The sequence below is a fragment of the Eubalaena glacialis genome, chromosome 7 (assembly GCF_028564815.1).
Source record: "Eubalaena glacialis isolate mEubGla1 chromosome 7, mEubGla1.1.hap2.+ XY, whole genome shotgun sequence".
Lineage (NCBI taxonomy): Eukaryota > Metazoa > Chordata > Mammalia > Artiodactyla > Balaenidae > Eubalaena > Eubalaena glacialis.
This window is the reverse complement of record NC_083722.1, coordinates 81,930,021-81,953,923: the sequence shown is the minus strand read 5'-3', so window position 1 is coordinate 81,953,923 and position 23,903 is coordinate 81,930,021. Positions and strand designations below refer to the sequence as shown.

General features: G+C 45.3%; 1 protein-coding gene across 5 annotated transcripts in view; it reads left to right on the top strand.

Annotated features, from left to right (window-relative positions):
- Positions 1-23,903, top strand: part of FAM107A (family with sequence similarity 107 member A) — a 66,578-nt gene that overhangs the window by 40,171 nt on the left and 2,504 nt on the right. For 4 of the 5 annotated variants that reach the window (XM_061197095.1, XM_061197092.1, XM_061197091.1 and 1 more), the window contains 2 exons: positions 21,326-21,500; positions 23,329-23,485. In XM_061197095.1, the coding sequence (XP_061053078.1) occupies positions 21,331-21,500; positions 23,329-23,485 (327 nt within the window). In that variant the 5' untranslated portion in view covers positions 21,326-21,330. Of the gene's footprint in view, positions 1-8,001; positions 8,117-21,325; positions 21,501-23,328; positions 23,486-23,903 lie in introns of those variants that run through there. The other variant, XM_061197093.1, reaches the window with a different exon arrangement.

The following is a 23,903-nucleotide window of genomic DNA, read 5'->3' as shown; positions in this document are numbered from 1 at the left end:
TAATGTGGTGTATCACACTGATTGATGTGCAGATATTGAAGAATCCTTGCAACCCTGGGAAAAATCCCACTTGATCATGGTGTATGATCCTTTTAATGTGTTGTTGGATTTGGTTTGCTAGTATTTTGTTGAGGATTCTTGAGTCTATGTTCATCAGTGATATCTTTGTCTGGTTTTGCTATCAGGGTGATGGTGGTCTCATAGAATGAGTTTGGGAGTGTTCCTCTGCAATTTTTTTGGAAGAGTTTTAGAAGAATAGGTGTTAACTATTCTCTAAATGTTTGATAGAATTCGCCTGTGAAGTCATCTGGTCCTGGACTTTTGTTTGTTGGAAGTTTTTAAGTCACTGTTTCAAGTTCAGTACTTGTGATTGGTCTGTTCATATTTTCTATTTCTTCCTGGTTCAGTCTTGGAAGGTTGTACCTTTCTAAGAATTTGTCCATTTCTTCTAGGTTGTCCATTTTATTGGCATATAGTTGCTTGTAGTAGTCCCTTATGATCCTTTGCATTTCTGTGGTGTCAGTTGTAACTTCTCCTTATTGATTTCTAATTTTATTGATTTGAGTCTTCTCCCTTTTTTTCTTGATGAGTCTGGCTGAAAGTTTATCAATTTTCTTTATCTTCTCAAAGAACCAGCTTTTGAGTTCATTGATGTTTTCTATTGTTTTCTTCATCTCTATTTCATTTATTTCTGCTCTGATCTTTATGATTTCTTTCCTTCTACTAACTTTGGGTTTTGTTTGTTCTTCTTTCTTTAGTTGCTTTAGGTGTAAAGTTAGGTTGTTTGTTTGAGATTTTTCTTATTTCCTGAGGTAAGATTGTATTGATATAAACTTCCTTCTTAGAACTGATTTTGTTGCATCCCATAGGTTTAGGATCATCATGCTTTCATTTTCATTTGTCTCTAGGTATTTTTTGATTTCCTCTTTATTTCTTCAGTGATCCATTGGTTGTTTAGTAGCATGTTGCTTTGCCTCCATGTGTTTGTGTTTTTTACAGTTTTTCTTCCTGTAATTGATTTCTAATCTCAAAGCATTGTGATTGGAAAAGATGCTTGATATGAGTTCAATTTTCTTAAATTTACTGAGGCTTGCTTTGTGGCCCAGCATGAGAGCAATCCTGGAGATTGTTCCATGTGCACTTGAGAAGAATGTGTATTCTTCTCCTTTTGGATGGAATGTTCTATAAATATCAATTATGTCCATCCAGTCTAATGTGTCATTTAAGGCCTGTGTGTCCTTATTGATTGTCTGGATGATCTGTTCATTGATGTAAGTGGGGTATTAAAGTCCCCCACTATTATTGTGTTACTGTCAATTTCTCCTTTTATGGCTGTTAGCATTTGCCTTATACATTGAGGTGCTCCTGTGTTGGGTGCATATATGTTTACAATTGTTATATCTTCTTCTTGGATTGATCCCTTGATTGTTATGTAGTGTCCTTCCTTGTCTCCTGTAACAGCCTTTATTTTAAAGTCTATTTTGTCTGATATGAGAATTGCTACTCCAGCTCTCTTTTGATTTCCATTTGCATGGAATACCTTTTTCCATCTCCTCACTTTTAGTCTGTATGTGTCCCTAGATATGAAGTGGGTCTGTTGTAGACAGCATATACACAGGTTTTGTTTTTGTATCCATTCAGCCAGTCTACGTCTTTTGGTTGGAGCATTTAATCCATTTACATTTAAGGTAATTATTGACATATATGTTCTTATAGCCATTTTGTTAATTGTTCTGGATTTATTTTTGTAGGTCTTTTTTCTCCCCTTCCTCTTTTGTTCTTTTGTGATTTGATGACTATCTTTACTGTTGTGCTTGGATTGCTTTTTCTTTTTTTGTGTGTGTATCTCTTGTAGATTTTTGATTTGTGCTTACCATGAGCTTTTGATATAGCAGTCTCTCTCTGTCTCTCTCTGTCTCTCTCTGTCTCTCTCTGTCTCTGTCTCTCTCTCTCTCTCTATATATATATATATACACACACACACACACACACACACACACACACACACACAAGATTGTTTTAAGTTGCTGGTCTCTTAATTTCAAATACATTTTCAATATCCTGCATTTGTACTCTCCTCTTCTCATGATTCCTGGTTTTGGTATATGTGTTTGTGGATGATTTCCTATCTTTAATGGATGTTTGCTATTAGCAGTGAGCTTTACCATTCGTAATTTTCTTATTTCTGTCTGTGGCCTTTTCTTTTCCACCTAGAGAAGTTCCTTTAGCATTTGTTGTAGAGCTGGTTTGGTGGTGCTGCATTCTCTTAGCTTTTGCTTGTCTGTAAAGCTTTTGATTTCTCCATCAAATCTGAATGAGAGCCTTGCTGGGTAGAGTATTCTTGGTTGTAGGTTCTTCCCTTTCATTGCTTTAAATATATCATGCGACTTGCTTCTGGCCTGCAGAGTTTCTCCTGAAAACTCAGCTGATGACCTTATGGGGATTCCCTTGTATGTTATTTGTTGCTTTTCCCTTGTTGCTCTTAATATTTTTTCTTTGTCTTTAATTTTTGTGAGTTTGATTAATCTGTGACTTGGTGTGTTCCTCCTTGGGTTTATTCTGTATGGGACTCTCTGTGCTTCCTGGACTTGAGTGAGTGTTTCCTTTCCCATGTTAGGGAAGTATTCTGCTATAATCTCTTCAAATATTTTCTCAGGCCCTTTCTCTCTCTCTTCTCCTTCTTGGACCCTTATAGGAGAATGTTGGTGTTTTTAATATTGTCCCAGAGGTCTCTAAGACTGTCCTCATTTCTGTTCATTCTTTTTTGTCTGTTCTTTTCTGCTGCAGTGATTTCCACCACCCTGTCTTCCAGCTCACTTATTCATTCTTCTGCCTCACTTATTCTGCTATTGATTCTTTCAAGTGTATTTTTCATTTCAGTTATTGTATTGTTCATCTATTTGTTTGCTCTTTAAATCTTCTAGCTCTTTGTTAAACATTTCTTGTGTCTTCTTGGTCTGTACCTCCGGTCTTTTCCCAAGATCTTGGATCATCTTTACTATTATTAATCTGAATTCTTTTTCAGGTAGATTGCCTATGTCCACTTCACTTAGTTGTTTTTCTAGGTCTTTATCTTATTCCTTCACCTGGAACACATTTCTCTGCTGTCTCATTTTGTCAAACTTTCTGTGTTTGTGGTCTCCTTTCCACAGGCTGCAGGATCGTAGTTCCTCTTGCTGCTGGTGTCTGGCCCCTGGTGTGTGAGGTTGGCGCAGGGGCTTCCTGTAGGCTTCCTGGTGGGAGGGACTGGTGCCTGCCCACTGGAGGGTGGCGCTGGGTCTTGTCCCTCTCGTGGGCAGGGCTGTGTCAAAGGGTATGTTTAGCGGTACCTGTGAACTCAGTACAACTTCAAGCAGCCTGTCTACTGATGGGTGGGGCTGTGTTACCCCCCTGCTGGTGGTTTGGCCTGAGGCATCCCAACACTGGAGCCTGCAGGCTATTGGGTGAGGCCAGGTCTCAGTGCCAAAATGGCAACCTCTGGGAGAGCTCATGCCGATTAATATTCCCTTGGCCTCTGCCACCAGTGTCCTTGCCCCCACAGTGAGCCACAGCCAACCCCCGCCTTCCCAAGAGACACTCCAAGACCCACAGTTAGGTCTAGCCCAGGGGCCAATGAAGTCACTGCTTTGTGCTGGGTCCCAGTGCACATAAAATCTTGTGTGCGCCCTCCGAGAGTGGAGTCTCTGTTTTCCCCAGTCCTGTGGAGCTCCTGCACTCAAGTCCTGTTGGCCTTCAAAGCCAAATGCTCTGGGGGCTCCTCCTCCCAATGCCAGACTCCCAGGCTGGGGAGCCTGACATGGGGCTCAGAACTCTCACTCCTGTGGGTGAACCTCTGCAATATAATTATTTTTCAGTTTGTGGGTCGCCCACCTGATGGGCATGAGATTTCATTATATCACGAAGGTGCCCCTTCTACTGTCTTATTGTGGCTTCTTCTTTGTCCTTGGATGTAACATATCTGTTTTGGTAGGTTCCAGTCTTTTTTGTCAATGGTTGTTCAGCAGTTTTTAGTGATTTTGGTGTTTTCATGAGAGGAGGTGAGCTCAAGTTCTTCTACTCCACCATCTTGTCTGGAATCGAGGGGCTGCTTTTAGTTTGGATGCTTGCTGCCTCTTTCCTCAGTGTGTGCTGGCTGTTATCCCCTTGATATGGGGTGTGTAGGTGCAGCGGCCCCATGCACACTCCCGGTACAGTGGAGGCGGTGATTGGCACCTATGCGCAGGTCTCCCAGCGGTGTCAGTGGCCCGCATGCCCCTGGGACAGCAGGGGCAGCAGCTGGCACCCACTCCCATGTCTCCCAGCAGTAGCGATGGCCCACACACTCCTGAGACAGCAGGGGCAGTGGTTGACGCCTGTTTGCCACCCATGCACACTCCCCAGACGGCAAGGGCAGTGACTGGTGCCTGCTTCTGGGTCTCCTAGCAGTGGTGGTGGCCCACGCACTCCGGGACAGCAGGAACAGCAACTGGCACCTGTTCACTGCCCGTGAGCACGCCCTGGACGGTGGGGACAGTGACTAGCACCCGCTCCGGCTCTCCTAGCGGCAGTGGCAGCAGCCCATGCCCTCCCGGGACAGCAGGAGCAGTGACCAGAGCCCACTCGCAGGTCTCTTAGCAGCGGCCATGGCCATGCCCACCTCTGGAGCCCACCACACAGGTGGTGGCAGCTTGCACCCACCTCCAGAGCTCAGGTAGGTGGTGTCCTGTTGCCTGAGAGAGTGTTCACAGGGAAAGAAGCTCCTATGGCAGTCCTGTCCCTGTTCTCACATGCCCCCCAACATGATGCCTTGCCTCTCTGGAAGGCCCAGGCTTCTTCCGAGTGCACCCTCAGTTTCCACACTCCAAGCTCTTCAGGCTGTCTTCATGCAGCCAACCCCAGTCCTCTCCCTGAGTCTGACCTCCAAAGCCCAAGCTTCAGCACCCAAACCCTGCCCACACCGGCAGACAAGTGTCTCAGGCTACGGGGTGCAGGGCGGTGATACTGACATCTGTGCAGGTCACTCTCCATCTTGCCTTCCACAAACCGGTTGCTGTGCTCTCCTCCGAGGCTCCCCCTCCATCCAGGTTGATCTCCCCGCTGGTGAGGGGACTTCCCAGGGTGCGGGGACCTTTCCTCCTTCACAGCTCCCTCCCTGGGGCACAGGTCCCATCCTGACTCCTTTCTCTCTCTTTTTTTTCTTTCCTTTTTCTTTTGTCCTACCTGGTTACATAGAGGTTTTCTTGCCCTTTCGGAAGTCAGAGATCTTCTGCCAGCATTCAGTAGATGTTCTGTGTCAATCATTCCACTTGTAGATGTATTTTTGATGTATCTGTGGGAATACATGAGCTCCACGTCCTACTCCTCCGCCATCTTGATTCTGCTTTTCTTTCTTTTGCCTCGGGAGACTAATCTAAGAAAATATTGCTACAATTTATGTCAGAGAACATTTTGTCTGTGTTTTTTTCTATGAGTTTTTTGGTGTTTTATAGTATCATGTCTTGTGAGTAAGTCTTTAAGCTTGAGTTTATTTTTGTGCATGGTGTGAGGGAGTGTTCTGACTTCATTGATTTACATGTGGCCGTCCAGCTCTCCCAACGCCACTTGCTGAAGAGACTGTCATCTCCCCATTGTATATTCTTGCCTCTTTTGTCGAGGATTAATTGTCCATAGGTGTGTGGGTTTATTTCTGGGCTCTCTATTCTGTTCCATTGATCCATATGTCTGTTTTTGTGCCAATACCATGCTGTTTTGATTACTGTAGCTTTGTAGTATTGGGAGAGTTATGCCTCCAGCTTTGTTCTTTTTCCTCAGGAGTGCTTTGGCAATTCTGGGTCTTTTGCCATTCCATATAAATTTTAGGATTATTTGTTCTTGTTCTGTGAAAAATGTCATGGGTAATTTGATATGGATCACATCAAATCTGTAGACTGCTGGACTTCCCTGGTGGTCCAGTGGTTAAGACTCTGCACTTCCACTGCAGGGGGCATGGGGTCAATCCCTGGTCAGGGAACTAAGATCCCTCATGCCATGCAGTGCGGCTAAAAAACAGAAAAAAAAAAATCTGTAGATCGCTTTGGGTAGTATGGCCATTTTAACAATATTAATTCTTCTAATCCAAGAGCATGGGATATATTTCCATTTCTTTGAATCATCTTGATTCCCTTTATCAATGTTTTATAGTTCTAATAAGCCTATAAGTCTTTCACCTCCTTGGTTAGGTTTGTTCCCAGGTCTTTTTTTTTTTTTTTATGAGATTTTAAATTAGATTTTTTTAATCTTTCCCTTTCTGATATTTCATTGTTAGTGGAAAGAAATTCAACAGGTTTCTGTATGTTAATCTTGTATCCTGTTACCCTGATGAATTCATTTATCAGTTCTAATAGTTTTTGTGTGGAGTCTTTAGGGTTTTCCATATAGAGTATCATGTCATCTTCATATAATGACAATTTTCTCTCTTCCCTTCTGATTTGAATACCTTTTATTTCTTTTTCTCATCTGAGTGTCATGTCTAGAACTTCCAATACTGTGCTGAATAGAAGTGGTGAGAGTGGGCATCCTTCTCTTGTTCCAGAATTTAATGGGAAAGCTGTCAGCTTTTCACTGTTGAGTATTATATTGGCTGTGGGTTTGTCATAAATGGCTTTTATTATTGAGATATGTTCCCTCTATACCCACTTCAGCGAGAGTTTTTACCATAAATGGATGTTCAATTTTATCAAATGCTTTTTCTGCATCTATTGAAATGATCATATGGTTTTTGTCTTTTGTTGATATGGTGTACCACATTGATTGATTTGTGTATGTGGAATCATCCTTGTGACCCTGGAATGAATCCAGCTTGATAATGGTGTATGGTCCTTTTTATGTGTTGTTGAATTCAGTTTGCTAATATATTTATAGAAGCAAAATTGCATTTTTAACGCCTGCATTCATACTTGATGTATGTCCTGGGCCTAATCACTTCCCAGCCAACCGAGACTCTTCACGAGACAGTAAAGGTGGGAAGAGGGCCAAGTTTAACTGGTAGATGCCAACTTCCTTGCTAGAGGATTAAGAATGCCAACAAAAGCCAGAAAACACTTCCACATTTTCAGGTGAACACTGATTCCAAAATTAGGAGAATGCCTCTGTTATCTGTAAGCACCCATGTTGGCCTTCAGCATCTACACACGTTCTTTATTTTCAGACTCACACATTGACTCATTGAGCCAAGATCTATGGAACGCAGATTCTGCCGGGCACAGTGCTTCATGCTGGGGCCCTGCCCTCTGATCACATTGAGTCCAGCTCTCTCTGTAGGAAGAGTCCTACTTGCTGAGCATTGACTACATGCTCTCACTAATGTCATCTCATTTGTGTTTTCTCTCAACCACCCTGCTCTCCACATTTGACAAACACAGAAACCAAGGCTCAGGGGTGTTAACTGGCTGCCAAAGGGGCTTGTGCGGTGCCTGAGCCGAGCAGGGACTTACACAAGGACCAGCCTGGCCCAGAGCCGGTCAGCTTCTACTGCCCTGCTCTCTCCTGTGCAACGTCCTGTTGGCTCCTCTCTGGTGTTCAGATGAAGTTCAGGGTAACGTGTAAATAACATGGATGGAGTTTCTGGCCCATAAGTGGATGACCTGGAACTGACCCAACATAGTTTCCCCTTCTTTTGCACTGAGAGCCATTTTCTCCTGAAAAGTTGAACACTGCAGCAGGAAGCTTGGCTCCCTCTCCATCAGGGAAATACCGGAATGCATTCTTGCTGACTCTCCCATTAGAAACAAGGGGAAATGCCTCTACATGAGCTAGGTCGCTCAGAACAAAGCTTGGCGTGTTCTTATTCCTCAACAGTCTGACAAAATCGGTATTTATTTGTGCCTCCCTGGCATGTGGCCTGGACACGGTGTTCCACATCGGGGAGGTGGCCAAGTACCAAGTGCAATACCTGTTACTATAGTAACAGTTCCTTTTTATTGATACCAGAATAAACAGGAATGTGGAGCTGCCTCACTTGGTGGCATGTTTCATCCCCAGGGCTTTAGGAACCGCCCTTGGAGGCGGCCCTCCTCGTTAGTCTGGGATTCTGGTGGAGTGAGGACCCAGCAACGCTGCGCCCGAGTTCCCTTCCCAATGGCACAGGCACAGCTGAGAAGTAAGACGGTTTCTTTTCTTTTTCACCTGCTGCTGAGCTGGGTGCGGTGCAGGGAGGAGGTGTGGGGGACGGAGGGCAGCCTCGGAGCACCAGGTGGGCTGTCAGGGGAGCAGAGCTCTTTGAGCCCAGGTACCTGTGCTACGTCCTCTCTCTGTAAAATGACTTGGTGGTGCCCCCTGGCACCCTGGGTTTGGGAAAAGGATAGGAGATGAAGTGCAGGGAGTGCCCAGATTCAGCCCACCATTCTGATTGATCTCTTTCTTCTAAATGCTCAGATGACTCTGAATTCATGCAAGATGTGACCTCACCTAAGACCATTTTCACACAGTATAGCAGTTGTAATTCTCTTAAGAACTGATAGATAAAATGCCAGAGTGTTGCGGGTGGCACAGCTGAGAGAACTCTGGTCAGACAGCTTGGCTCAGACTCTAGAGTCTTCATTTGCTGGCTGTGTGATCTGGGAAAATTAGATGACCCCTTGGAGCCTCAGTTTCTTCATCTGTAAAAAGGGGTCTCAAGAGTGCCCATCTCCTCAGTCTATTGTAAGGATTTCATGAGATATGGCTGCAATGCTGAGCACAGTACATGGCACATGGTGAGTACACGGTAATGTGTTACCTGCTTGCCTTTCTGGTGGATTTGGCTTTAGCACTTTGCAGTATGAGGCAAGGCTGGTATTGGGCCAAAAATCAGAGGTTATAGGATTGGGTGTGTCACTTTTTTGAACTGCTACCAAACCCAGTGGTTTCCCAGTTGTGAGCCAGCCCCAGTACCTGTGTCTGTGGTCAGCTTGGATCCTGAGTGGCTCTTAGCTCTGTTGGTGCTAAGTCCTGCCGGGATCTCCCCTTGGAGGCATTTGCCAAGTGGAATGGCTGGCATCATGCCACTGGTGGGCCAGCATGAATATCTGATCTGCTGACACTGTTCCCTGGCTAGCTGCACAGTACTCCCCACCAACCTCGCTAGCGACCTTCCATGTCCAGCCCGGGGCTCTGCTATGGAACTGACTTGAAACCCTGAATGCCCTCCCAGACCTTCTCACAAACTAGGAGGTCACAGTGGACCCAAGGCAACATGTTCAGGAAGTTTGTCTCGAGTCAGCTTCTCATGGTGTGGGGAGGTTGCATCCCAGTGAACAGGCAGCTCTGACAGGGGCTTGTAGGCATTGGCCACGGGCAGCTGGAGATGTGGAGGAGGTTCCCAGATACCCTGTTCTTTGGTTGCTGGCCAGTGAAATACGAATGGGTACTTTCCCCACTGGGAGGAAAAAAGCAAGAAGGGTTAGGAAATCCTGTGGCCACGCTTGTCACTTTTACTGAATGCCTCTTTTCCTTGGTCAGTAGTTATTTTAAAAGGATCTCTTCTCCTCTGCCCCTCCACCCCATGAAATGTTGAACCAAGAAGATCCCTGGTTGTGTTCTAAACGCAGCAGCTTGAACAGTAATAAGGAACAAGGGCGGGGGAGGGAGGGCAGAGGAGTGAAGACTTTGATCAACACCCTCGGGAGGAAACACCATCAGCTGGTCCCCTCCTAACAAAAACCAGCAATGGGCAGACAGGCCTGTGGATTCTGGCTTAAACCCAAAGCAGCTAGGGCCCGGCTGGGGCTCCCCAGTGAGAGGGCGAGGAGTACTCCAGTTACCACCCTCCATTTTCTCATCTATATAAAGGGCTCACACTGCCTCTTTATTGGGGTTTCTCAAGTGTCCAGAGAGAGAAAAGGGATGTAAACCTGCTTTGTTGACTGAAAGACGCATTGCACCTAGAAGACAGTAGAGTGGTAGAAAGAGCACTGAATCTGGGGTCTAAAGGTTCTGGCTTTGCCATTTATTTTGTGTATCTTTGGACAAGTATCTTGGCCTCTCTGAGCCTCAGTTTTCTCATTTAGAAAATGGGAATAATAAAATAGTACCACTGGCTGCCTCCTGGGGTGATTGTGAGATCCAGATGCAGGTGAGTGAGCCTTCATCAAATGTCAAGTGCTCAACACAGGTCCCTCAGGACAGGAGTATGACTGCCAGGCACTGGGCTAACCGTATCATGCACATTATATCATTTCACCCTCCAAACAGCCCCGTGAATAGATTCTACCATTATTCCCACTGTAAAGGGGCTCAGAGAGGTTAAGCTACTTGCCGAACGTCACATAGCTAGGAAGGGGGTACCATGATGATTCAAACACAGTCTGGCGCCTCCAAAACATCTGCCTAAACCACTATGCTTTACTGCCTCATGTGTCATTTGTTATAACTGATGCCATCAAAGACAAAACCAGAACCACCAGGGCAAGGGAAAGGCAGATGAAGGGGACATTAAGCCTTAGCTTAGGGTCCCATAGCCATCCTCAGGATGAACTGGGACCTGGGTCTCCATCAGCACCACTTCCCTTCTATCTCTCCTTATTGCTCTCCTGTGGCCAGCGGGGCGCCAGTGTTTGGTTTCAAAGTTGCCACCCTAGCATTAGCCACATAGTTCATCAGCCCCAGTGGCCTGATGAACTCACCCTGGGAGAAATTAGTGATCCTAGCTGAGCCTTGTCCGGCACTGGGCTGACATGTGTGGAGCCTCTGGGGAGGAGCTGTAGGACCTCCAGGGTCATCAGCAGAGCCATGTGCCTCTTGGCAATCTGTATGTTTTCTTTGGAGAAATGTCTATTTATGTCTTCTGCCCATTTTTTGATTGGCTTGTTTGTTTTCTTGATATTGAGCTGCATGGGCTGTTTGTAAATTCTGGAGATTAATCCCTTGTCAGTTGCATCGTTTGCAAATGTTTTCTCCCATTCTGTGGGTTGTCTTTTCATTTTGTTTATGGTTTGCTTTGTTGTGCAAAAGCTTTTAACTTTAATTAGGTCCCATTTGTTTATTTTTGTTTTTATTGTCATTACTCTAAAAGACGGATTGAAAAAGATATTGCTATGATTTATGTCAAAGAGTGTTCTGCCTATGTTTTCCTGTAAGAGTTATAGTATCTGGTCTTACCTTTAGGTCTTTAATGCATTTTGAGTTTATTTTTGTATATGGTATTAGGGAGTATTCTAATCTCATTCTTTTACATGTGGCTGTCCAGTTTTCCCAGCACTATTTATTAATGTCTTTTTGCCATTGTAAATTCTTGCCTCCTTTGTTGTAGATTAGTTGACCATATGTGTGTGGGTTTATTTCTGGGCTTTCCATCATGTCCCATTGATCTATATTTCTGTTTTTGTGCCAGTACCATGCTGTTTTAATTATTGTAGGCTTGTAGTATAGTCTGATCATGGAGTCTGATTCCTCCAGCTCGACTTTTCTTTCTCAGGATTTCTTAGGCTGTTTGGGGTCTTTTGTGTTTCAATATAAATTTTAGAATTTTTTGTTCCAGTTTGGTGAAAAATGCTATTGGTAATTTGATAGGGATTGCACTGAATCTGTAGATTGCCATGGGTGGGAATGTTAATTTCTCTTTCTGATCTTTCATTGTTAGTGTACAGATGCAAGAGATTTCTGTGCATTAATTTTGTATCCTGAAACTTTACTGAATTCATTGATGACCTCTAGTAGTTTTCTGGTAGCGTCTTTAGGACTTTCTATGTAGAGTCTCATGTCATCTTGCAAACAGTAACAGTTTTACTTCTTCTTTTCCAATTTGGATTCCTTTTATTTCTTTTTCTTTTCTAATTGCCACAGCTAGGACTTCCAAAACTATGTTAACTAAAAGTGGCGAGAGTGGACATCCTTGTCTTGTTCCTGATCTTAGAGGAAATGCTTTCAGTTTTTCACCATTGAGAATGATGCCTGCTGTGGGTTTGTCATATATGGCCTTTATTATGTTGAGGGAGGTTCCCTCTATGCCCACTTTCTAGAGCGTTTTTTATCATAAATGGGTGTTGAATTTTGTCAAAAGCTTTTTCTGCATCTATTGAGATGATCATATGGTTTTTGTTCTTCAGTTTGTTAATGTTGGTGTATCACACTGATTAATTTGCAGATACTGAAGAACCCTTGCATCCCTGGGATAAATCCCACTTGATCATGGTGTATGATCCTTTTAATGTGTTGTTGGATTCAGTTTGCTAGTATTTTGTTGAGGATTTTTATGTCTATGTTCATCAGTGATATTGGCCTGTAATTTTCTTTTTTTGAGGTATCTTTGGTTTTGGCATCAGGGTGATGGTGGCCTTGTAGAATGAGCTTGGGAGTGTTCCTTCCTCTGCAGCTTTTTGGAAGAGTTTCAGAAGGATAGGTGTTAGCTCTTCTCTAAATGTTTGATAGAATTCGCCTGTGAAGCCATCTGGTCCTAGACTTTTGTTTGTTGGAAGATTTTTAATCACAGTTTCAATTTCAGTACTTGTGATTGGTCTGTTCATATTTTCTATTTCTTCCTGGTTCAGTCTTGGAAGGTTGTACCTTTCTAAGAATTTGTCCATTTCTTCTAAGTTGTCCATTTTGTTGGCATATAGTTGCTTGTAGTAGTCCCTTATGATCCTTTGTATTTCTGTATTTCTGTGGTGTCAGTTGTAACTTCTCCTTATTGATTTCTAATTTTATTGATTTGAGTCTTCTCCCTTTTTTTCTTGATGAGTCTAACTAAAGTTTTGTAAATTTTGTTTATCTTCTCAAAGAACCAGCTTTTAATTTCATTGATGTTTTCTATTGTTTTCTTCATCTCTATTTCATTCATTTCTGCTCTGATCTTTATGATTTCTTTCCTTCTACTAACTTTGGGTTTTGTTTGTTCTTCTTTCTTTAGTAGCTTTAGGTGTAAGGTTAGGTTGTTTATTTGAGATTTTTCCTGTTTCTTGAGGTAGGACTATACTGCTATAAACATCCCTCTTAGAACTGCTTTTGCTGTATCCCATAGGTTTTGGATCGTCGTGTTTTCATTGTCATTTGTCTCTAGGTATTTTTTTATTTCCTCTTTAATTTCTTCAGTGATCAATTGATTATTTAGTAACATATTGTTTAGCCTCCATGTGTTTATGTTTTTTACAGTTTTTTCCCTGTAATTGATTTCTAATACAATAATTAGATTTCTAATTTATTAGAATGATTTCTAATTTCATAGCATTGCAGTTAGAAAACATGCTTGATATAATTTCATTTTCTTAAAATACCAAGGATTGATTTGTGATCCAAGATGTGATCTATCCTGGAGAATGTTCCGTGTGCAGTTGAGAAGAAGGTGTATTCTACCACTTTCAGATGGAAAGCCCTATATATGTCAATTAAGTCTATCTGATCTAATGTGTCATTTAAGGCCTGTGTGTCCTTATTAATTTTCTATCTGGATGATACATCCATTCGTTTAAGTGGGGTGTTAAAGCCCCCTGCTATTATGGTATTACTGTTGATTTCCCCATTTATGGCTGTTAGCATTTGCCTTATATATTGAGGTGCTCCTAAATTGGGTGCATATATATTTACAATTGTTATATCTTCTTCTTGGAGTGATCCCTTGATCATTATGTAGTGTCCTTCCTTGTCTCTTGTAACATTCTTTATTTTAAAGTCTATTTTGTCTGATATGAGTATTGCTACTCCAGCTTTCTTTTGATTTCCATTTGCATGGAATGTCTTTTTCCATCCCCTCACTTTCAGTCTGTATGTGTCCCTAGATCTGAAGTGGGTCTCTTGTAGACAGCATATATACGGGTCTTGTTTTTGTATCTATTCAGCCAGTCTGTGTCTTTTGGTTGGAGCATTTAATCCATTTACATTTAAGGTAATTATCAATATGTATGTTCCTATTACCATTTTCTTAATTGTTTTGGGTTTGTTTTTGTAGGTCTTTTTTCTTCCCTTCTTCTTTTATTCTCTTGTGGTTTGATGACCATCTTTAGTGTTGTGTTTGGGTTGCTTTTGTGTGTGTGTGTGTATCTATTATAGTTTTTTGGTTTGCATTTCCCATGAGGTTTTGATAAAGCAGTCTATATATACATATACACACACACAAGGTTGTTTTAAGTTGCTGGTCTCTTAATTTCAAATGTAATTCCTATTTCCTGCATTTGTACTCTCTTCTCACAGTTACTGGTTTTGATATCATACTTGTATACAGATGATTTCCTGCTTTTACTGTATTTTTACCTTTACCATTGAGCTTTCCCATTTGTGATTTTCTTTTTTTAGTTGTGGCCTCTCTCCCCTACCCCCAGAGAAGTTCCTTTAGCATTTGTTGTAATGCTGGTTTTGTGGTGCTGAATTCTCTTAACTTGTCTGTAAAGCTTTTGATTTCTCCGTCAAATCTGAATGAGAGCCTTGCTGGGTACAGTTTTCTTGGTTGTGGGCTCTTCCCTTTCATCACTTTAAATACAGCCTGCCACTCCCTTCTGGCCTGCAGAGTTTATCAGTATCAGCTGATAACGTTATGGGAATTCCTTTGTGTGGCATTTGTTGCTTTTCCCTTGTTGCTTTTAATATTTTTTCTTTGTATTTAATTTTTGTTAGTTTGATTAATATGTGTCTCGGCATGTTCCTCCTTGGGTTTATCCTGTGTGGAACTCTATGTGCTTCCTGGACTTGGGTGACTATTTCCTTTCCCATGTTAGGGAAGTTTTCGACTATAATCTCTTCAAATATTTCCTCAGGCCCTTTCTCTTTTTCTTCTTCTTCTGGGACCCCTATAATTTGAATGTTGTTGCATTTAATGTTGTCCCAGAGGCCTCTGAGACTTTCCTCATTTCTTTTCATTCTTTTTTCTTTATTCTGTTCTGTGGCAGTGATTTCCTCCATTCTGTCTTCCAGCTCACTTATCTGGTCTTCTGCCTCAGTTATTCTGCTACTGATTCCTTCTAGTGTATTTTTCATTTCACTTATTGTGGTGTTCATCACTGATTGTTTGTTCTTTAGTTCTTCTAGGTCTTTTTTAAAACATTTCTTGTATCTTCTTGATCTGTGCCTCCATTCTTTTTCCAAGATCTTGGATCATCTTTACTGTCATTACTCTGAATTCTTTTTCAGGTAGATTGCCTATCTCCTCTTCATTTAGTTCTTATAGGTTTTTATCTTGCACCTTCACCTGCAACATATTTCTTTATCATCTCATTTTGTCTAACTTACTGCGTTTGTGGTCTTGTTTTCGCAGGCTGCAGGATCATAGTTCCTCTTGCTTCTGGTGTCTGCCCCCTGGTGGGTGAGGTTGGTCCTGAGGCTTGTGCCATTATCCCCTTGATAGGGGGTTTGACTGGTGTTCTGGTGACCAGAGCCTGCCCTGGCTATTGCGTGAGGCCTCCCCTTTGCTCTGTGGTTGTCACGGCCCTGTCAGGGGCAGAGTCCGCTCCCTAGTTGTTGGAGTAGAGGCCCCTAAATCTGTTTCTTAGCTGTGTCTCTGATCTGCAGTGTGAGGTGAGTGTGACTGGAGAACTCCCACTGGGAGAGAAGCCACTGTGTAGTCCTCCTCTGGAGCTGTTCACCTGTGAATGTGCTCTGTTGTGTCCCCTTTCGCCTGTTGTGCAGGCTCACAAAGTACACTGTTGCTGGCACTGCTCTCCATCCCACTTTAACTGCGGGTATGCCAGCAATTGGCCTTGTTGACTCTCAGGCGTTGTTTTCACCAGGCCACTGGTGCAGGTCCACTGAGGTCAGGTCCCAGGACTGCAGTAGCCGTGCACCTGGACCTGCGGTGGGAGCTGTGGAGGCAGCTCAGACTCTGGCCTGGCCCAGCCCCCACATGTACGTGCCCACAGAGCCCACGGCTGCTAAAGCCAGATCCATCCCAGCTGCAGGAGCACTTGCTGTCCTTTCTGATGTTTCGCAGGTGCTGAATTTAGGAAGACGTCAGTGGACGTGTATCTGCATGGTTCACAGAACCACGAGGAGAGATTTCAGCTCTTCTTCCTTAGTCACAGGGCCCCTGGCCCTTTAGTCACACAGCACTCGGCTGTGGTTTCAGCCCCACCTCTGCGTGTGTCCCCCCCAACCAGAGTCTGCTCCAGACCGTGCCAGAGCACACAAGCCCATCAGGCAGGAAGGAGCTGAGGCAGCGCTCAGGGAGAGCAGGCCGCCCAGGGCAGGAGCTCCTCAGTCCTGTCCCCTCAGGCTGTCTTCTCACGGCCAACAGCAGTCCCCTCCCCAGGTCTGCTCTCCAAACCCCACGTTCCAGCCCCCAGCCCCCAGCCCGCATGCGCACCGGTGGACACCCGTCTCAGGCTGGGGCATGCAGGGCTGTGGCACGGACCATCTGTGTAGGTCTCTCTCTGTCCTGACAGCCACAGACTGGTTGCTGGGCTCTCCTCCGAGCCCCCGAGGCTCCCCTTCTGTCCAAGCTGATCTCCCCGCCGGTGAGGGGCCTTCCCCAGATGCAGCAACCTCTCCTCACCTTCAGCTCCCCACCGGGGGCACAGGTCCCGTCCTGCTTCCTCTCCTCTTCCTTTTCCCTTCTTTCATTTGTCCTACCCGGTTATGTGGGGATCTTTCTTATCCTTTTAGGTGTCTGGGGGTCCTCTGCTAGTGTTCAGCAGGTGCTCTGTGAGACTTGTTCCATTTGTAGATGTATTCTTGATGTGTCTGTGGGGAGAGATGAACTCCATGTCCTCCGCCTCCTCTGCCATCTTGGGAAGTCCTCTCCCATGATGTGATGCAACATCTGGCAGCTCCAAATCTCTGGGTCTCGGTCATCACCCAGGATGCTGGTACAGTCACCCAGCATTCTTTTGTTGACAGTTGTTCAGCAGTTGGTTGTGATTTTGGTGTTTCCATGAGAGGAGGTGAGCTCATGTCCTTCTACTCTGCCATCTTGTCTCCACCCCCTTGGGGAGTTTTTTAAAATCCCAAAGGCCAGGCTGTCTCCCAGGCCAATTAAATCAGAATCCCAGGGTAGGACTCAGACATTGGTATTTTTTAAACTCCCTCTGATGATGTCAGTATGCAGCCAGGGTTAAAATCCACTGATTTAACTAGTACAGTTTTTTAAGGAGAATGAGAATGCTCAATCCAAGACTAGAAGTTGGATATTTTAATAGTGCTTATTAATAATGGCTAACGAGGTGGCCCCACTCATAGTTTCATCTATAGGAGTGAGGCCCTGGAGTTGTTCAGTGCACAACCTGCCTCGCTGTATGTGGCAGCTCTAGTAGCCAGCACTTATTGAGTCCTCGACTCAGTGCTAGGCACTTACTTACCAAGCACCATGCAAGTATCACCTCCTTCGTTTTCTAACAACCTCATGAGGAAGGGTGCTGATCAAGAGCAGCTGTCACACCTACTGAACGTTGCTGTTCTAGAGGAAGCAGCCGCACACAGTGAGTAACGAGTGGGTATGGCTTTGTTCCAAAGGGGTTGGATTTGACCCAAAGACTATAGTTTTTGGACTCCTGCTGCGGAGGATAGGTACACTTGCCCATGGCTAGGAACGGGCTGAGCCAACATTCAATCCAGGTTCTAATGGCTCCAACATTATTCTGCCTTTCTTTGACAACCAGTGAAGGACATTCATTAGCTACTCAACCTTCTCCTCAATTGGTCTTCTTCCCTGCCAGCTCTTCCTTGGGGCGTTCACCTTTTTCTTTTCAGAGATGACCTTACGCTCACCTTACCTCATGTCTTTGCCCCATCACGGCCACCTCCCCCAAAAGTCTCGGATCTCTGAGGACACCCCAGCAGCCTGAGAGACCGGGCCAGAGCAGCCCTGAGAATGGACCCCTCCTCTGCTCAGGGGGCCCAGCTGACCCCCAAGAGAGCCTGATTTTCCTGGCCTAGCCCTGTGCTTTGTTGAGCAGCCTCTTTTATTCCAACACCTATGTGAGGCTCTTCTACATGGAGGCCTCTTTTAATTAAATTAAAGGCAGGAAGGTTGGCTCAGCACTGTCTAAACCCTGGGGGCCACACACACACGTCCATGGATCTCACACGTGTTGGCTGGAGTTTAGAACACTAACTGGCAAGGGCAGCAGTCTTCCCAACTTGCAGCTCTGAGCTGAAGAACCAGCCACATCCTTCAGGATTCCTGCCTCAATGACCATACCACCCTGGTCTCAGCAAATCATCATCTGCCACACCTCACCACTGATTTTCTTTTTTTTTTTAAATAAGCCTAGAGCAGATCCTTGAACCAGAGCTGGTCATTGATTGGACCTGGGGTGCAGGACTGGCTACATAATTTGCAGGGCCCATTGCAAAATGAAAACGCAGGACCCCCTTGTAAGCACGATCCTGTGTGGTCCCTGCTGGGCTGAGGACTGGCCCCGGGGCGGCCAACTCATTGGCTCGCTGAATGACCTTTGAAGTGAAGGTCCGCAGCCTGGCCAATCAGATGTTTTCCTCTGGAATTTAATGGGAAAGACAGAGGCTGCCCATTGGAAGTAAAAGAAACCAAAGTCATATCAGAAATTCCCAAAACCTGCTCACAGTTCTTCCCCCACACAGCAGTGAGAATGACCTTCTTAAAATCAAATCAGAGGCGATCTTTCCCCAGCTTGAAACCACCCGTCCACCCTCACTCCATGCTCTCCCCCTGTCACTCCCTCACGCCACTCCAGACACACTATGCCTTTTTGTTTCCTGAACAGACTAAGCTTGTTCAAGGTACATGAGTCACACATGCTGTTCCCTCTGCCCCACACAGGCTCCCTCTTCCTTCTCAACCGTCAGATCTTAAAGGTCACCTCCCAGAGAGGCCCTCTTGCTGCACCTGGCTGAAGGAGGGTCCTCCTGTTAGTCTCTGTCCTAGTGCCGCCCGCCCCCCCACCCCCATTCCCTGGGCAGGCTCCTCGCGATTTGCAATCATTTATTTTTGTTGGTTTGTGTACATGTTTGCTGTCTGCCTTCCTAGCAGAATGTCAGCTCTGTGGGAGTGGGAGCCTTGCCTGTTTAGTTCATCTCTGTCTACCACCATACCTGGCAGATTATAGAAACTCTAACGTATCGTAGGATGAATGAATAATTGTATGATTGTGTACTTTCTCAATGGCCATTCCTGTTATGCAGGAGCTCTTGGTTTTGTGGACCTGTTTTGTATCTGGCCACACTTGAATTTCCTCATTAGTTCCAAAAGCTTTTCTGTTAATCCATTTGGGAATTCTAGGTACATATAATGATATCTTATGCAAATATTAATTCTGCCCTCTCCTTTCCTAAAGTTATATAATTTATTTCTGTTTCCTGCCTCATTACTTTGGCAACATACAGTTAGTTGTTTTAAAGATGGTGTGACTGATGAAAATTATGAAGCTTTGGAAGGTTTGGGGCACACAGGAATTAAGGGCAGGACGACTAGCCAAGGAGCTGAAGCAGTTAGTGTGGTGTGATAATGGCCTGGGTAAGATGAGAGCTGAGCACATAGGAAGAAAAGAGTGTAGCTAAGAATTACTCAGATAAAGGATTGGTGAGACTTGGTAATGGGAAAAGGCAGTGGAAGGGGGAAAAATTCCCCAAACTCCAATCTGAATCAAGATATTCTAACGCACTGGCTCCCAGACAGCTTAATCTCAGACTAAGAAAATATCCACATTTTTAAAGGAGGAGGGAGCTGATATAGCCAACTGTTTATTTTGTCAAGTGCCCATTTTTAACTAACTACTAAACCCTACCACAATCATTTTTTAGGGACCAAAAAATTAAGAAAGATAGATATAACCTGAAAAACAAATAGCCTTATGAAAAAAGAAGAGAAAATTAATTAGAATTCTCATTTTAGAGGTAGTTTTGAGAATGGGAATTCAAGAAAGAAAATTAGCAACCATGTCTCTAGGCTCTGACACTTAATTATTATAAGATATTTTGGATGTAGCAAGATTAACACTTTTCTCAGTTTACACAGCATCTTTACAAATGGGGTCTCACTTAATCCCCCTAACAGCACCCTGCAGTAGGTAATAATAGAAATGCCAAACATGTGTCTGGAGTGCTACCATTTGCAAAGCATCATCTCCCCTTTGATGCCCACATTCCCTAACATGTCACCTTGCAATCTGCACCCCATCAAACCCCCTCCTCCTGTGTTTTCCAACCCCACTGACCTATTACCCACTTCCAGGTTCTTGCACAGAACACCATCCCTGTCTAGTTTACTTGGAGAACTCCTGTTCATCAAGCAGAGAATGGCTTTCATCCTCTTCCCCGTGGGAGGGAAGAAGTGAGGGTCTGTCCACAGGCAACATGGTGGTTGGTGGTTTTTAAGAGGGGGACTAGAGCCTGACGTATGCAGTGGGGACACAGCCCCTCAGTTGCATCATGGAAACCACATGCCTTAAAGCACTGGTTCCCCAAGACCAACCTCCCTGAGCATCAGTTTTCTCATCTGTACAACCTCAAAGCTTTTATTATCAATTGCCAACAAATATTTATTGAGTGCCTACTATATAACAGACCAGACACTGCCAATGCCTACTAGCGTATAGTAGAGGCTCAACCTCAGAAAAGTGGGACTCATGAAGGGAGCAGAGCCAATGCCTAAATTTTCACTCTAAATACTACATGCAGCCAATGGCCAGGCTGTGTCACCCTCTTGAGACTTTTTCTTAAAAATCCCCACCCCCACTCCCACTCTCACCCTCACTCTTGTATGTGCTTCGGGGCATTTCAAGGATATGGAGCCAACTTGGAGAGTAGTGGGCCCTTCTGCCTGAATTTCAAGTGCATTGACAAATTTCAAGCTACTGTGGAGGAAATGAGGCCATCAAGAAGTCAGACATCTGCATTAAAGATGACAACCATCCCTTTGTAATTAGACATGGCAGTCCTAGGATTTCATACCCTCCTCTTTGATCTGGAGAAAGTGAAAAGCTGGACGTGTCCATGAGGAAATTTGGAACTATGGATAGGGAAGTTGGACAATAAGGGGTGATATTTTCTTTTGATCACTGCATTTATCCAAATTATCCCTAACAAGTACATATTGCTCATTTTAAATATCTTTTCTTTTTCTGATACAAGCTCAACGAGAAACAGAATTCCTTTTATAGGAGGGAAAAATTTTTTTTCAAAGTCAGGCCAAAAACATTTGCACGCGTCAACCCATACACTTTGTGACCCCACTTTTAGGGGTCAAGAAAAGTAGCACTTTTCTATACCCCACTTTACAGCCATCATCTCCAGTCCTTCCAACTCTGTGCACAGGCTCAATTATTTCCATCTCACAAATGAGGAAACCAAGGCCCGGAAAGGCAAGTAGCTTGCCCAGAGCCGCACAGTAAGCTGAGATCCATCTAACACCAAAACCCTTGCCCTTCAGCTGTGCCCACGAGAATGGGTGAGACTGTGGGCCCAGCTCTGACCAACTCCCCTGTCACTTCTACAGCCTCCATGTATTCGGAGATCCAGAGGGAGCGGGCGGACATCGGAGGCCTGATGGCCCGGCCAGAATACAGAGAGTGGAACCCGGAGCTCATCAAGCCCAAGAAGCTGCTGAACCCTGTGAAGGCCTCCCGGAGCCACCAGGAGCTGCACCGAGAGCTGCTCATGAACCACAGAAGGTGGGAGTGGAGCTCGGCTGCCTCAGTCTGGCAAGCACCGCCTCAGGCCTGCTGGGGCGCGGGGAGGTGCCCCTCATGAAAGGCAGGCCTGGTAGTCATCCTGGGGCTGAGGCGGTCAAAGGGTGCCCCACATGGGCACCAGCAGACACTGTGAAGGTCCAAAAGCCCTGTTCTCCCACCTAGCTACCCACCTGTGGCTGCCCTCCACGTGCATTTACCATGTGCGAGGCACTGTGCCCAGACTTGGGGCTACAAGAAGGAATGGGACCCAGTTCCTGCCCTCACAGAGGAGATGGATGCATAACCAGGTGGTAGAATGGGTGCTTGGATGGGGGCATAAATGGGCCTGTGACCCCAGAGGAGCCACCAGGCAGGGTTCCAAGATAGCATCACTTCCTCCATGAGGTCAAGGCCCGAAGGGTGGGCACAAGTCAGCCAGCTTAGGAGGGGGACATTGGCCGGTAGAAGCAAGTATGTTCCCAGAAGATGGATAAGCATGTGCGAATGGACAGGAGACAGGAGTAGCTCAGAGTGGCTGGAGCAAAGATTGTAAGGTAGGCCGGAAGAGACATGTGGACCTGTGAAGGGTCTCAAGCAGGGTGTCACAATTGTGGAGGGGGTATGAGTGGAGCAGGGAGGCCAGGAGCATGCAATGAGCAAGGCAGGCTTGAGGCATCAGGGCTGGGACTGGATTATTGAGAGGGATTGTGGGGAAGGGGAGAGGGAGGCTGAGCTTTCCACCCCTCCGAGGCCAGAGCACCAGGATGAAGGCCGCAGTGTCTTTGAAGCTCCCTCTACTGGCCGTTTTTGGTATTGGCGCTGGCTGTGATTTTCATTCTTGTTTTCAGTGGTCTGCAACAGACCTTCCCCAGATCTCATTTTGCATCCTCCGTGTTGTGCCCACCCCCTCCTCTTAGTCACAGTAGTCTCTCTGTATCCACAGGGAGTTGGTTCCAGAACCCCCCACAGAACCCCAAATCCACAGATGCTCCAGTCCCTTATGTATTTAAAATGGCATAGTACAGCCAGCCCTCGGTATCCACGGATTCAGCCAACCACTGATTTGATCCGCAGAAACAAAGGGCTGACTGTGTATTATAAGTATTTTCTTAGGTTGCCTTTTAGAGTCATCCCATTTAAAATCACCACAATTAAACAAAAGCCTAAAAAAGACAAATCAGGGGAAATATTTGCAATATAAATGATAAAAATATATACGTATCTCTTATAAATTCATAAGGAAAAAATGAACAAAAGATAGGTATGGTTAGGTCGCAAAAGAAGAAATGCAAGTAGCTGGCAAACATCTCCAAGGCTGGTCCATGTGACTAGCAATCAAAGAAACAAAGGAAAACCAGATATTTTTTGCCTACCAGATTCTCAAATACAAAAAGATCGGGTAGTGACAATAGGGAGAAACAGATGCTCTTGTATACTGTTGACGGAAGTATAAAGTGGATAATCTTTTCTAAGGAACAAGACGGGAATATGTATCCAAAATCTTTTAAAAGCGCCTGACCCAGCAACTCTACCTCTAGAAACTTATCCTGAGAAAATAACCAGTAATATCATAAAACCTGGCCTCTGAACTTAGACAGGCGTAGGTGCAAATCCTCATTCAGTCCCTTCATAGCTGTGACTTGGACCGGTGTCTTAAATCCTAGGAGCCTCGCTTCCTTTCCCTGGATAATGGGACAGTAATGGTTTCACCTCCCCGGGCTAGCAGGAGGATTGCAAGATGTAATGGTATAGGTTGATGTCTGCGCAGGGTGTAGCCCTGGGTGGGGAGAAGTTGGGGGTCTCCTAACCCCTCCTCCCGCCACCCCAGGGGCCTGGGCGTGGACAGCAAGCCGGAGCTGCAGCGTGTTCTGGAGCACCGCCGGCGGAACCAGCTCCTCAAGAAGAAGAAGGAGGAACTGGAGGCCAAGCGCTTGCAGTGCCCCTTTGAGCAGGAGCTCCTGAAACGGCAGCAGAGGCTGAACCAGGTGGGTGGGGGCCCCCAGACCTGGCCCACACCTCCTCCAAGACTGTCTCCTGGTCCAGCCAGGGAGGAGCTCTGCATGCGGCCACGGCTGACCACGAGGTTGAGCAAAATGAGGACGGCACCAGGAGTCCACCCCTGGCCTGAGTCCTCACCCTGCCACTCCCTTTGCTGTGTGACTTTGGGCCAGTGCCTTCCTCTCTCTGAACCTCAGTTTCCTCATGGGCCCAATCTATTGCCTGCTGATTCTGATCGCCTCCTCTCAACAGCCCCGTGAGCTCGGTGGAGTTCCCATTTTAGAAACGAGGTTAGCAATCTGAACCAGGCTTCACGGGGAGAAAACAGTCTCATGCTCTGTTCCCCCCAGCTACCAGGCTGGGGGCAAAACTGATCCCGGTTCTGTTTCCCCAGAGAGGACCCTT